The sequence below is a fragment of the Gossypium hirsutum genome, chromosome D05 (assembly GCF_007990345.1).
Source record: "Gossypium hirsutum isolate 1008001.06 chromosome D05, Gossypium_hirsutum_v2.1, whole genome shotgun sequence".
NCBI classification, from domain to species: Eukaryota; Viridiplantae; Streptophyta; class Magnoliopsida; order Malvales; family Malvaceae; genus Gossypium; species Gossypium hirsutum.
Window position 1 is genome coordinate 21,488,112 of NC_053441.1, and position 13,300 is coordinate 21,501,411.

Sequence of the window (13,300 nt, forward strand, 5' to 3'; positions counted from 1 at the left end):
AGGAATCAAATCCCCGGAACTCAACATAATTTTACGTAAAACAGAATCTATGTTTTCTATTTCAGTTCCGCACATTGTACGCTTCACCCACACCAGCAGCGCAAGTTAGCAATCACCAAAAATAAAAAATAAAAATAGAAACCTAAAAAGAACCAACCCTTACTTGAGGCGAAAAAGCAAGAGCTTGAAACGTAGAGGAGGCGAGTAGGGTGAGTACGGTTCCCCACCACGCACGCATTAGCAAACCATGGTTAAACTTAACCATCAATTCGCCATAACCTTCTTCGGTCTCCATTTGTACGGCACAAGGGAAGAAAAAATTAAACCTAGGGACAAAAAACAATAACATCAATCAACCATAGCACCGTTAGATCTGATACCTGTCATCTCAGCCGTCAGATCTACAGAGTTTGGTTCGAAATTATGAAAGAAAAAATACAATAAGACAAGAGATAGAGGATAGCATATTAAACAGTTAACGTTAGTTAAAAGAAAACGACCAAAAAAAAAAAAACAAGCTGCATACCTGAGAAATTCTAGGGAGCTCGGAAAAATTTTCCGGGAAATGGGAGGAAAATGTAAGAAAGAAAACAAGACAAAGTTTAGAGTGGGAAGGGGCGGTTGAAAGTATAGGAAAGGAAAAGTTTCTAAAAAGAGAAAGACAAAGGGGACGATGTTTGTTTAGATCCAACACTTGTTTTTTGCTACAAAAACATTAGTGGTTTTTGAGTCAATGTTTAAGGGTGATGAAACACATGGGAGAAAAAAGAAGAAGAAAAAAATACCTTCAAAATTCAAAACAGGAGAAATGAACAAGTTTTTGTTTATTTATTACTATTTTCTTTGGGTGGTTCGGATTTTGGAATCGGATTCCATTAATAGTCTATTATTGATGCCTTTTTCATCCTATCTGGGGCTGCTTCTTTTTTTTCTTTTTTGAGAATATTGAAGTAATAGTTAGGTTTTTCATTCATTTATTTTAAGTAATTTATGAAGAAAAGGTAAATTAATTATTATATAAATTCATTTATTTGTTTCTCATGATGGAGAATTGATTCAAGTTGTGGTGGCTGATTTGAAGAACAAGTCGAAATCCTCGTGAAGAGCTGCGGCATCCGTTTTAATTCCCCTAACACAAAATGCTGAGCTTCTCCATGTGACACACAGGCAGCGCAAAATTACGGTACTTTCATTGCGCAGTTAACATAGGCCGGTGCAGAATTGAAATGTGGTACGGGTGCCGTTGGGCTGGGCCCAATAGCTAAGTTGGCGGACCAGAATTATGATTTACGGAATGCCATCGAGGGTGCTTTCGACCATGTTTTAGTTTTTACTACTAACATTGGCCGACAAGTCTGCTCCATACTCTCTCTTTAAAACTGAAGTACCATATGAAATAAATGATCCGTATTATCATATTAAAATTTATTTTAATAAAATAAACAAGAAATAAGAAACGAAATCATACTAATTATCACCCAAAAATGGACCTTAAATCCATAAAGTTTGATCACATCAATACAGCATGAGATATTCAAAATCACTGAACATGATTACATGCAGCTTTGAACTACAATGGCCGCCCCCCTAAGCTTCCCCTAACCCTGCTGTTAGACCACCAAGTCGCAATGCTTTCCAACAATCCCATACTATCTTTTCTTCCTTATTGGCTCCAATCTATAGCTTTGCATTTGTAATTCTGCACAAGTTTTTAACTGTAAAGATCACCCTACCCCCTAAGCCAATAAAAATTATTCTCTAGCCTTTCTTTTCTTTGCTTTGCTTCCCCTCCCCCCCCCCCTTCAATGATAAAAGCTTTTAATTGTAAAGATCACCCTACCCCACTTTTCTTGGTTATTGATGGAATTTCAGCTTAGAATTCATGGCTTTACAGCCTTTGCCGGACCATGGCAGGTGGGCAATGGCACCATAACTCCCCAAACCATAAAATCTTGGACAATGGTCCCTCTCCAACTTAGACCATAATCAATATTCAGACAAGTGTTAAACCGTAATCAACATTAAATACAATAAAAAGAATCAAAACACATCCTTATAGTTTAATTAATGCCACTAATTTTTTTCCCTTCCTTTAATTGTGTGTACCTAAAACAGCTGGCGAACTTTGAAGGGGATTGTCAAGCATGAAAGAATATTCATGGAGGCCATTATCACATAACAGCTCAAGAAAAGGACAATATCCAAATAAAGATAATATAAATGAAAATGGGTGTCCATTAAAGTCAATGGGCTGTTTCAATGATCTAACCGTTCCCATTTCATGATCTGTAGAAGAATGGCTTTGCCTGACAAAGGGTTTACTTTTCCACAAAATGGACTCAGTTGAGTTGGTGAATTGCATGCATTCAACATACTTTAAACATCAAAACGAAGATTGCAGCTATACTATAGCTGTGTCTATCAATTAGTTATCTATCAATGCACATGATTCACTCCAATTGGATTAAATTTGAATCAATTTATTTAACAAAATAAACTTTCAAAATTGGTATTGTTTGAAATTAGTTCAACTTGATTCATAGTATTATTAGATTTACAACATGTGGCATGCTCCCATTTAGCACATGATGAGTAAGGTCCTTAATCAATTTGGCACTGCAAAGAAGGAAAGAAAAAGAAAAGAAATTCTACTAAATCAAAACCATAATCATGAAAAGAGAGAGTATGCCCCCTAAATAGCTTTCAATTGATTCCTTTATTTTTATTTTTATCATTCTAAAGCCTAAGGCCTACAAAGCACTAGTACTAGCATTGCATTACTATAAATGCTAAGTTGATGTGGTTTTGAGGAAGATAGTAAGTTTATTTATTTATAGAACTTTAAAATGCTCGCTCTTTTAGGGGATGAGAAGGGGCTAAAAGCCACTCTATAGTGGGAAGGAATCCCAAAGTGGAGTTTTTTATTTATTAAAATAATTAAATTTGGATAGCAATCTCTTCCCTAGTTTTTCTCACCATCAATGTTAGTCAAAGAGGGTAAGTAGGCTATAGGATCTATCTCCCTAAAGGAATTTGAGCCTCAGTTGTCCTTAAAAATAATATATATACTTCGGGTCCACGTTGATAAGGGAGAATGGGGAGGGAAGAGTGAAATCTATATATTCTCAGTTTTGAGTTGATGGAATGGTTAGATATTAATTTAAATTTAGTTACCAATATTAAATTAGGATTTTAGTGTGATTTTATTCAAGATTATTTCATTGTTAAATCTATTTAATAGCTTGGAAATTTGAATAAAGTTTTTTGGTGACCAAGGAATGGTTTAGCACTTTAGAATAAAGTGGTATTTTATTGTTTTGAGATTGCGTATCTGTAATTCCATTTCGTTTACCATATTTTTTACTTCATTTTAAGTAAAATGTTTATACATGGACCCTAATTTCCACGTTTATTAACATTAAAAAAGTTTTTTAACCACAAATCATTCTTTCTAAAAGAAAACTAATACGACCTTTCAACCTTCCAATTTAGAATATGGTAAGCAGAGATTAACTAATATTTTTTAACATTAAATTATTTTTTTCTTTTTATTTACCTCATAACTCAAAAACTAACCATGTAAAACACAATTCAATCGAAACCCCTACATGTTTACTTCGGAAACTATTTTTTTAAAACTCGTCTTTTGATTTCACCATTTCTTTTCAAAAATTTTAATTTTTGGTCGAGATTTCTCATTTTAGCTTTCACGTAAAACCAACAATAATAGTGTTAGAGAGATTTATGGTATCAACCACATTGAATATTGCAATGGTTAAATTAAAATTAATTGTAAGATATGTGTTCGAATTCAAATACAATTGTACTAATGTACAGAGGGATAATGAAAAAAATAAAACTATCACCTTGATCTAAACATAGACCGTAAAAGAAACATTTATCAAATGAATAAATAACTATAATTGTTGTAGTTATATTTATGTCAAATAGTAGTTTTATTAATAAATAATTCGTGTTCAAGCTCTGTTGATATAATTCCCTCTTAATTTATAATTCGGTTCACTAAAAAAATATTATAATATATCAAATAATATTTTATTTTTATTTATTACTCTAATAGTTATTAAAATCTTTTATTTAAATGAAAAATTAAGCCATCAATATGTTTTTCATCTATATCAATTTTCTTATAAATTTAAAAAAATTAGTTCACAACAATATTGAACCATTATGTTATTTAAAATAATTACATGAATTTACTTTTTAAATATTATTTTTATTAGAAAAATACAAATGATATAACTATAAATGAAAGGAAACGGACCCGCATACACCAGTGTAAAATTAAAGTGGTGTTACATCATTTTGTAATTTTTTATACGATTAATATTTTAACAATTTGACCGTTGAATTTATCAATATATATTCACTCTTCATGCATGTAATTTTTTTAATCGATCCAATATCTTTATCATATTAATTTAGAATATTGCCTATATTAATATATATATTAACGGTTGAAACTTTTTTACATAACACGAATAGTTAAACATTTTTATTTTTTCTTCAAACTTAACATACATGATTTACATGAATGAAGTATGAAATGTAATGAACATATTATTAAAATATTAATCGCAAAAAAAATTACAAAAGAATATAAAACTACTTTAATTTTACATCAGTATAAAAAAATTCTCCCCTAAATAAAACATATTTTTTAAATCTGCTGAAAAACATTGTATAAAAAATCATTTTAAACCTAAAAAGAATTAAGATAAAAAGCACAATCGAATATCTTTAAAAAAAAAAGTAACAGTGTTGCGGTGAGGTCACTACACATTCCCTTCTATGTGAAAAGTTTTTTACGTAGCTTTTATTACATTATATATTTTTTGAATATTAATTTTATTATAAAATTTTATCATATTTATTTTTTGATAAACTATTCATAATCGATCTGTAACCCTTAAATAGAAGGATAATGCGCTTCAGCGCACTTGAACTCACCTACACTAACAACAATCCAATTCCGATCAAACTAAAACTCAATCAATTACAATATTACATTATATATATATATATAACGCATTAGAAACAATCAGTGATCATTTTCATTAAATTGTTTAGAGGGCATTGGACCATCCAGTTGTATCCATCTAACATCATTAAGAAGAAAATGAAACATTCCCTCCCTATTTATTACGCCATTTCTTGGCTATTTTTAATACCCCTTTTATTTTCATATCTATAATTCTAAATTTAAAACACTTTTTCTATTTTCATTTCCCATTATAGGATTAGCCAATGCATGTAACAATGATAATATTTTCAATCATATTGGTTTTTGTTTATAAATTTACGTTGAATGTAATAATTAATAATTTTATTCATCCAGGTAAATAACATGGTACATGTAACAAGTACAACACAAAAAAAAGAAAAAAGAAAAGGCAACATATAATACGAAAAACGTAAATAGACCATAAAAAAGGGGGGGAAACCATGAAATATGAGAACTAAAAGAGATATAAAAAAGACCAACATCCTTCGAACAAGTGAACATGTCCCATTCCCCAAAAACCCACGACCAACCTTCCCTCAATCCCCAATTTCTTTTTATTTATTAATTAAAACATAGCCCGAATAAAAAGCAAGAGTGCTGGTCCCACCAACAAATTAAAAATTAGAAGACAACATTCATATCATTAAGAAAATTAAGTATGGATTGTAAAGAAAATTATGATAAGGGAATATGTATATATAAATATCATCCACTTCAACATTCTGTTGCCTTTGATTAACAAATAGGAAGGGTTTGATCATTAGGGATTTGCTTGGTCAAATGTAACCACAAATTTGGGTCCCAAAACATTGTATAATCCATAATCAATGTAAACAATTCCACATCCTTTTTTCCCCTTTTGTTGTTTAAGATCCGCCGTTTGATGGGTCCTTAAGCTCGTGAAAGCAACGGTTTTAATTAATTTAAGACAAATCGAATTGAAAATTGATAATGTCATCCATTTTGTATGAAAATTATTGCTGGCGGGCAAAGGAAGAGTACTGATTCAAGCATCTGGAATTCTAAAATGAAGGAAGAAATAATTACAAGTTAGCTGAATCTCAGTTGTTAATGCCTAACTTAATTAATTCTAAGCAAAGCATTTTCTTTAAAAAAATTTATTCTTTAAATTACAAAAAAAGCTAACTTGTCATCTTCTCTCTCATTCTCTTTATTTATAAATAAAAATATATAAACTTTAGCTACACAGAATCTGGGGGTGAAAACAAAGGGAAGAAATCAGAAGTTCACGAAAATTTCATTTCTTTAAGAAAGGCGTTAAGCCCCATCTTTTCTTTCTTTCTTTTTTCTTGAACTGTTTTCCAGATTGGTAATTTTCTTTTTCTTTTTTAAATATATTTTTTTTCCTTTCTGCCAATTAAACAATGAAAATGGCATATTACCAATCATCCTTTCCCCTCTATAGGAAACACCCATCATTGCTGCCAACAATCCTTTTCATTTCAACCTTAGAAACCTGAGCTTCTAAGATATTCCTTCCCCTTCCTTTCCTTTCTATTTCTTCTTCTCTCCCTCTCTTTCAACCTTCTTCTCCACTTTCCTTTGTTGCTTTTTCAACAATGGATGCATCTTCTACAAGCTCAGTCAATGGGTTCTATACCTTCTTGACTCGTGGCATAGATGATCTTGAACGTGTTTATCTCTCTAATAACTTCATGTCCATACAATTCCTTCAAAGGGTTCTTTCCCTTCTCCGATCTTTCCACTCCCAGCTACTCCTCCTCGTCCAAAAACTCCACCTTCCCGTCGGTGATAAGTGGCTCGATGAATACATGGATGAAAGTTCTAAGCTCTGGGAAGCTTGTCATGTTATTAAATCAGGCATCTCCGGCATCGAAAATTATTACTCGGCTGGCTTTAACATCATTTCTTCTTTTGATAATCATCGCCATCTTACTCACCAGCTTTCTAGACAGGTCCTTGCTTAAATTCCCAAACCTTACAACAATTTCGTTATATGTATATTCTTTTTCGAGTTTTTAGCATTGAATTCATGATCTGATATGGCTTTCTCTTTTTTTTCTAAAAAAACTATATGGAAACAGGTAATCCGGGCAATTTCGGCGTGCCGCAGGGAAGCTGTGGGATTGGAAGAAGAAAACAGGGCGTTGATGGAAACGAGAATCCAACCGCTTTCGTTAAGGTTTGACGAGAAAGTTTCGATCGAATCAAAGCTGAACGGGTTCAATGGTTTCCGAGGAGTTTTATACGCAATGAGGAATGTAAGCTCGTTGCTCCTAATGATCTTGCTGTACGGACTAGTTTATTGTCGAACGGAATCCAGTTTCCTACGAGGAGGATATGAAGGGTGTCTAATTTTCGGATCAGCTTTCATGATCTCAACAGGGAGATTGCAGCAAAGAGTGGCCGCAGAGATCAACCAAATGAATGGGAGGCCGGGGATATTGCTTTATGAGTTCAGGAGATCGAAGTTGGCAATGGAGGAGCTGAGAGGGGAGCTGGAGCGGAGGGGCGGCGGAGGGGTGGAGGAGTGGGAAACGGAGGTAGGGGGGATAAGGGAAAGGGTTGAGAACTTGAAAGGGTGGTTTGGGGTGTTGAGATCTGGTGCTGACAACATTGTTGTGCAACTTGATGATTTCTTTGATGAGATTGTTGAAGGGAGGAAGAAGCTTTTGGACTTTTGCAGTCATAGGTAGAGAAGAAAAGAAGATTAAATTATAAAAAAAATGTAGGATGGTTGAAAAAAAAAAGTTACAAAAATACTTGATAGAAGAAGGTTGTTGTTGTACCTTTTGACCCTTCTCTTCTTTTCTTTTTCTTTTTTCAAAAAAAAAAGATTCTCTTTTTATTTTTCATTTCATGCATTTGTTGTTGTTTCTACCGCAGTTGAAACATGGAAATAGTGGTTTGTTTTCCCCAAAAATCCAGAAGGAAAATATATGCAGGGGAAGGGGAAACAGAGTAATTCAGGGGTCTCAACTATCTTAACAATGTAAACAGTTAAAATAAAAAATAAAATAAAATAAAATAATGGTTAGGACTATTTTTCATGCAGGGAAGGGGATGGAATCTTCTATATATATAATAACTAGAAAGTGTCTATGTTAGAGCTATATATATAAATATTTAGTGGGTTATTAATTAATTTATATATGTGTTTTTGAAAGTGACTTCCCTCTTGACCTGTTAATTTATACATACAGTTGTCAATTTTAGAGATGAAAAGAGAGAGGAAAAATCAGGGGTAGAGGGTGCTTTAAGATGATATATTAGAGGGGGAGGGAGTGCAAGAGAGAGGTTTTCCTGGGTAGCTTTAAGTGTTTAAAGCACAAGTAATGGGTTCGTTGCTGCTGGGGGTGCGTCTGATCTAGGGTTTTTCAACTTCGGAAGCAATGGAGTTTTTAATGATGAAAGCTTCAAAGTTCTAATCACTATCACCCCCTTTCTTCCTGACATGTCCCCATCTATGGCTAGCAGAAAGTTTTTGCAGAACATTATGAAATCCGACCCTGCTCTATGCATAGGCTACCGTTGCCTGTTCACCAACAGATCCAGCTAAGCCCGCTCAATTATCAACCCAAATCATTTTCTTCATTTGCTTTATTTGTTATTTAAAAGAGAAAAAGAAATGGGGTTTCCAGCTTTTGTTTCCTCTTTACGCACTAGTTACTGAAATTAGACAACAATTATTATATATGATTCCAAGAACAGAAGCTATTGCAAGTAAAATGCAGAGACAATTTAATGGCAGGCTATAAGAACAAACATCAAAAGCAACAGGTAGGTATAATGCATGTCTGAGGTAGTATATATATACTAGAGATCAAACATCTCTCGAATATCACATATTCAAATTCGACGAAGTAGCATAAATATTAACTTAAATAAATGGAGCTCCGTAATCTACCAAGGAACATAGTAGTACTATGCTCTGTCAACTAATTCAATAGGCTGCTGCATATAAATGTAGGAGTCGTTGCCAAGGTTTCTTCACATGTGGATATATGTATAGTTCTATAAACCATGATTGTATCAAAAATATTTTAATACCGTTTTGAAAGAACTGACTATAACTTTTTACAAACAACACATGTGGAAGACAACAGATTCAGCAAAGTGATTTTGAGGAAAAAGAACCAGAAGCGTATACCTATGCTATATAATTTACAAGAGTAGAATGGGAAAAACATGGACGGCCAAAAATATACTTAAATTACCAGGAAAAAGTGAGGGTATTGCTAGAGATATAACAAAATGATGTCAAGTAATATGCAGGCCATCTTTTATAACTGTTCAATCATCGAATCCCGGCATTGCAAACTGAGCAGCAAATGCTTCAACTCGATTCCGAAGATCAATGATATCTTTGTTATTCTGAAGACCCTTGAGAAACTCTTTCTGCAATTTTCCGTGATCTCTCTGTACAGCACTTGTAATCTGAGCTGCTCTGTAAAGAAAGTCAGCCATTGTCTCAAAATCAGACTCTAAACAACCTCTTGATGTCATAGCAGGCGTACCTGAGAGAAAATTAGGGAAGTTAAAAACATTAATGGAAAAAGATGGGTTGTAAGCCAATACTTAGGTGACGAAGAAGCACAAACCAAAAACACAAGATGTGCTCTTTTTAACACCTTCGTATCCTCAAATGATCTTTGGTTGCTATAATACTCTCTAGCTATAACACGAATTAGTCACTTCTAAATATGTTATTAGTGTAACAAAACATATTAATGCACTCGAAAGAACTGATTAATAGTAGTCCATAACATTATTTTACCAGTTGGCTAATTTCAACGACTCAAAAACAATCTGCAAACAAACCTAGAAAATGTGCTTGCCTAACAATAATAAAGGCACGATCTACTTTGACCTTTAATGAAGCTCTATTTATTCCCGCAACACCCCCCCCCCAAAAAAAATGGAAAACAAGAATACTGCTTACCAATTCTAACTCCTCCAGGAGAAATAGCACCATTTTCACCAAATATAGCGGTTTTATTCAGGGTGATGTGGCACATCTCACACACTTTCTCATAACATTTACCTGGGGAACAGAATAAGAGAGTTATTTATTGAAGGAAGCGTTCAAGGAAGCATATGTTATGATATGAAGGAAATGCACTGTGTATGACTAATTGCGCATGTAGGTCATTTTTCATAGTAATAAATTTCTAGAATTATCAAACAGGTTAAACTCCAAATTCCCATCGACAAATAGATGGGCTGGGATGTAGACAGAAGAAAAACTTGTAGAGAATATAGTTTAGAAGCAATTCTTCCTTCTCTTAAGATTCTCAGGAAAATAGGCAGTGTCTAAACTGAACTATAAACGTTTATTTTCACTTCTCAGAATATTTTATTTCAGTTGTATTAGCTTTTCCAGACTGAATTTATAAAAACTAACCTATCCATACTCCTTGGAGTAAAACACGGTCATAAGCTTTCCCCTTTTAAAACATAGCCAAGAAATGGCTATCAAAAGAAAAAAAAGCCTTGAACAAGACTAGTAAGATTTATTACAATGAATTGCAAGTTGATCTTCACAAGGGGCTTATGATAAATCCAAGAATCTATGTCATGTTCTCCAACAAGGATGAAGAAAAGAACAGAAAAAATTTATTCATAAAGCCATTAAAAAGTTTTAAGTGAAAACTGGTCGCAAAAATCTACAATGCTTACATAATCAAAGGAAACTACATGGAGAAATAACTTAATTCCAACCAGAAACAAATTCAATATATTAGCATATATATGCTCAGCATGTAAATGCACCAAAAATCTATCATATTGAGCAGGCAAGATCAAAGAACCTGTCAAGCCTAGAGTAGTGAGATCCCAAAGCAACAAATGGTTGTCAGTGCCCCCAGTAACCAACTTGCATTTTCTTCTCAGCAGAGCAGATGCTAATGCCTGAGCATTTTTCTTCACCTGTTGCATATATGCTTTGTACTCTGGTGTTGCCACTTGCTTCAAGGTTATGGCAAGAGCAGCAATATGATTATTATGAGGCCCCCCTTGTAATGATGGAAAAACAGCAAAGTTTATCTTTTCCTCAAAATCATACTGGCCACTACAATCACCACTGTTACCGAGACACATGCCTTGCTTTCTTGATTTTGCACCCCTCCTATAAAAAATTATACCTCCCCTTGGGCCACGTAGACTTTTGTGAGTTGTTGAAGTAACAATATCACAGTAGTCAAATGGACTGGAACATTCCTGCAATGGAAAAAAGTGAACATGCTGGTAAGGGGAAAGAAGAACACAAATTTGCCTTGCATGAAAGGAAACACTGATTTCATCAAAATGAAGTAACATTACAAATACCGATTCCATTCAACTTTAATAAGCTATAAGTTCCAAATATTGCTAGGAATTACAGATTAAAAGGGTGATATTTGGTTTCTGCCAAATAAAGTTTAACCTTTCTCTCTAAATGGTAAGTATAGTATGGGGCATTTTTGGTCTTCCTTAAATGCAAATGTTAGCATGAATGTTTAAGTTGAGTTCAGTAGCAAGAACTGCATGCATATTCAGCAGTCAAACAGTAATTCTAATTGACAATTTACCAAGAGCAATGCTACTTGTAAGTTAACCTAAGTGATACCAAGGAAATGGACACTTTTATGGTTTAGATAACTAACTTAACTCGGGCCTATTACTATCCAAATGAATTGCAAGACACCTCAACTCAGGGCACAAAAAACTTTATAATAAAATCAGAACATCAAACCAATAATTACTCAAAACAAGAAAATTTCGAACCTTAGCTGCCACAAGACCACTAATTTGAGCCATATCACACATCAACACCGCTCCACACCTATCTGCAATCTGCCTAAACCTGGCATAGTCCCACTCTCTAGGATAGGAACTCCCGCCACAAATAAGAATCTTGGGCCGGTAATCAAGCGCCTTTTCCTCAAGCTTATCATAATCGATATACCCTGTTTGAGGATTCAACTTATAAGGAAAACTCTCAAAAAATATAGAAGCAGCAGATACTTTCTTCCCACCCGGCATATGCCATCCATGACTCATATGCCCTCCAGACGGCGGATCCAACCCCATTATCCTATCGCCTGGCAACAAAAGTCCGGTATAAACAGCGAAATTAGCGGAAGTACACGAATAAGGCTGCACGTTAACACCCCATTTCTCGGAATCAAGATTAAAAGCTGTCAATGCACGCTCGTGGCATAGGGTTTCAATTTGATCTATAAAGTGGTTGCCCGTATAGTACCTGGCGCCAGGCATCCCTTCGGAGTACTTGTTCGTTAAATGGCTGCCCAATGCTTCCATCGCAGCTCGGCACACAAAGTTTTCGGAAGCAATAAGCTCAATTCCCAAGAACTGCCTTTGTTTTTCCTTATTCATGATTTCATTCAATTCTGGATCCGCCTCTTTTAGCGGTTGGTTTCCCCATGACCGGACAGCGGCTCGTCTTTGGTCAAAACTTGGCTCGGAACATAACAGTTTACAAGGGTTCGAAACAGGTTTAGTATCCCTTTGTCTTTTCACGCACATAGATCGCCCTAGAATCCTAATTTCTTCATCTTCGTAGTTGTGGTCTTTGTGCTTGCCGTTCTCCAAACGAGGGGCACCGTCGTCTTTTTCCTCGAAGAACTGTAAAGGAACAGACCGCACCGGGTTCGACGAGCAGCGAAAGCTGGTATCGATTTGAAGCGAAATCGAATCGTCTGCAATGGAATTTTTAGCAAAACCCAAAGGCAAACCCGATTGAGCCTGAGATAAATCCATTCAAACCCTAAAAAAGGCAACTATTGAAATTAAAATAGAAAAATGAAGTGTTTGGGAGAAACTCTTTGAGGGAGTAGGGAGTAGGGGAATAACAGCTTACGGCCCTTAAGGGTAAGCGCAAAAGCAACAAAAACAATGGCTGCACTTCCTAAAGCAATTACAACGGAAATAACGAAGCATTGCCTGATTCTTTGAAGCAAAAACAGAGCAAAAATTTGAAAAAGGTGTAAATTTTTTTTTTTCAATTCATGTATCTGAGCCTTGAAAATGGAATTATTAATACATATAGATATAATGTTGAAAGGGAAAGGTTCTATTGTAGACGGAATCACGGCTAGGTTCAAGCTTGTCAGAGGGCAAAAAAATTTGAAGCCCGGCCCAGAACCAGAATAAAAGGGGGAAAAATGGAAAAGGTGTGATCTTTTTTTCTTTTCAATTCATATATTATAATGCAGTATGGGAAAAGTTAACTCATGCAGACTGAATCACCGCTAGGTTCAAGCTTGTCAGAGGCCCAAAATAATTTGAAGC

At 34.5% G+C, this 13,300-nt stretch overlaps 2 protein-coding genes across 2 annotated transcripts; one reads left to right on the plus strand and one right to left on the minus strand.

Moving 5' to 3' along the window:
• The first annotated feature begins 6,195 nt into the window (after positions 1-6,195).
• On the plus strand, positions 6,196-7,863 carry LOC107905032 (uncharacterized). Its single transcript, XM_016831581.2, has 2 exons — positions 6,196-6,963; positions 7,093-7,863. Exons 1-2 carry the CDS (start codon positions 6,607-6,609, stop codon positions 7,702-7,704), a joined length of 969 nt encoding a protein of 322 aa, XP_016687070.1. The 5' UTR covers positions 6,196-6,606; the 3' UTR covers positions 7,705-7,863.
• Positions 7,864-8,983: 1,120 nt separating this feature from the next.
• LOC107905031 (serine hydroxymethyltransferase 7) lies at positions 8,984-13,162 on the minus strand. Its single transcript, XM_016831580.2, has 4 exons — positions 11,774-13,162; positions 10,819-11,227; positions 9,951-10,052; positions 8,984-9,525 (listed from the first exon to the last, which is right to left on the minus strand). Exons 1-4 carry the CDS (start codon positions 12,767-12,769, stop codon positions 9,302-9,304), a joined length of 1,731 nt encoding a protein of 576 aa, XP_016687069.1. The 5' UTR covers positions 12,770-13,162; the 3' UTR covers positions 8,984-9,301.
• Between the last annotated feature and the right edge of the window lie 138 nt (positions 13,163-13,300).

Coding starts and splice junctions, on each gene's coding strand:
- LOC107905031 (XM_016831580.2), bottom strand. CDS start 12,769: ATGGATTTATCTCAGGCTCAATCGGGTTTGCCTTTGGGTTTTGCTAAA. Junction 10,053..10,818: donor CACTACTCTAGGCTTGACAG/GTTCTTTGATCT, acceptor TCTGTTCCCCAG/GTAAATGTTATGAGAAAGTG. Junction 9,526..9,950: donor TCCTGGAGGAGTTAGAATTG/GTAAGCAGTATT, acceptor ATTTTCTCTCAG/GTACGCCTGCTATGACATCA.
- LOC107905032 (XM_016831581.2), top strand. CDS start 6,607: ATGGATGCATCTTCTACAAGCTCAGTCAATGGGTTCTATACCTTCTTG. Junction 6,964..7,092: donor CTCACCAGCTTTCTAGACAG/GTCCTTGCTTAA, acceptor ATATGGAAACAG/GTAATCCGGGCAATTTCGGC.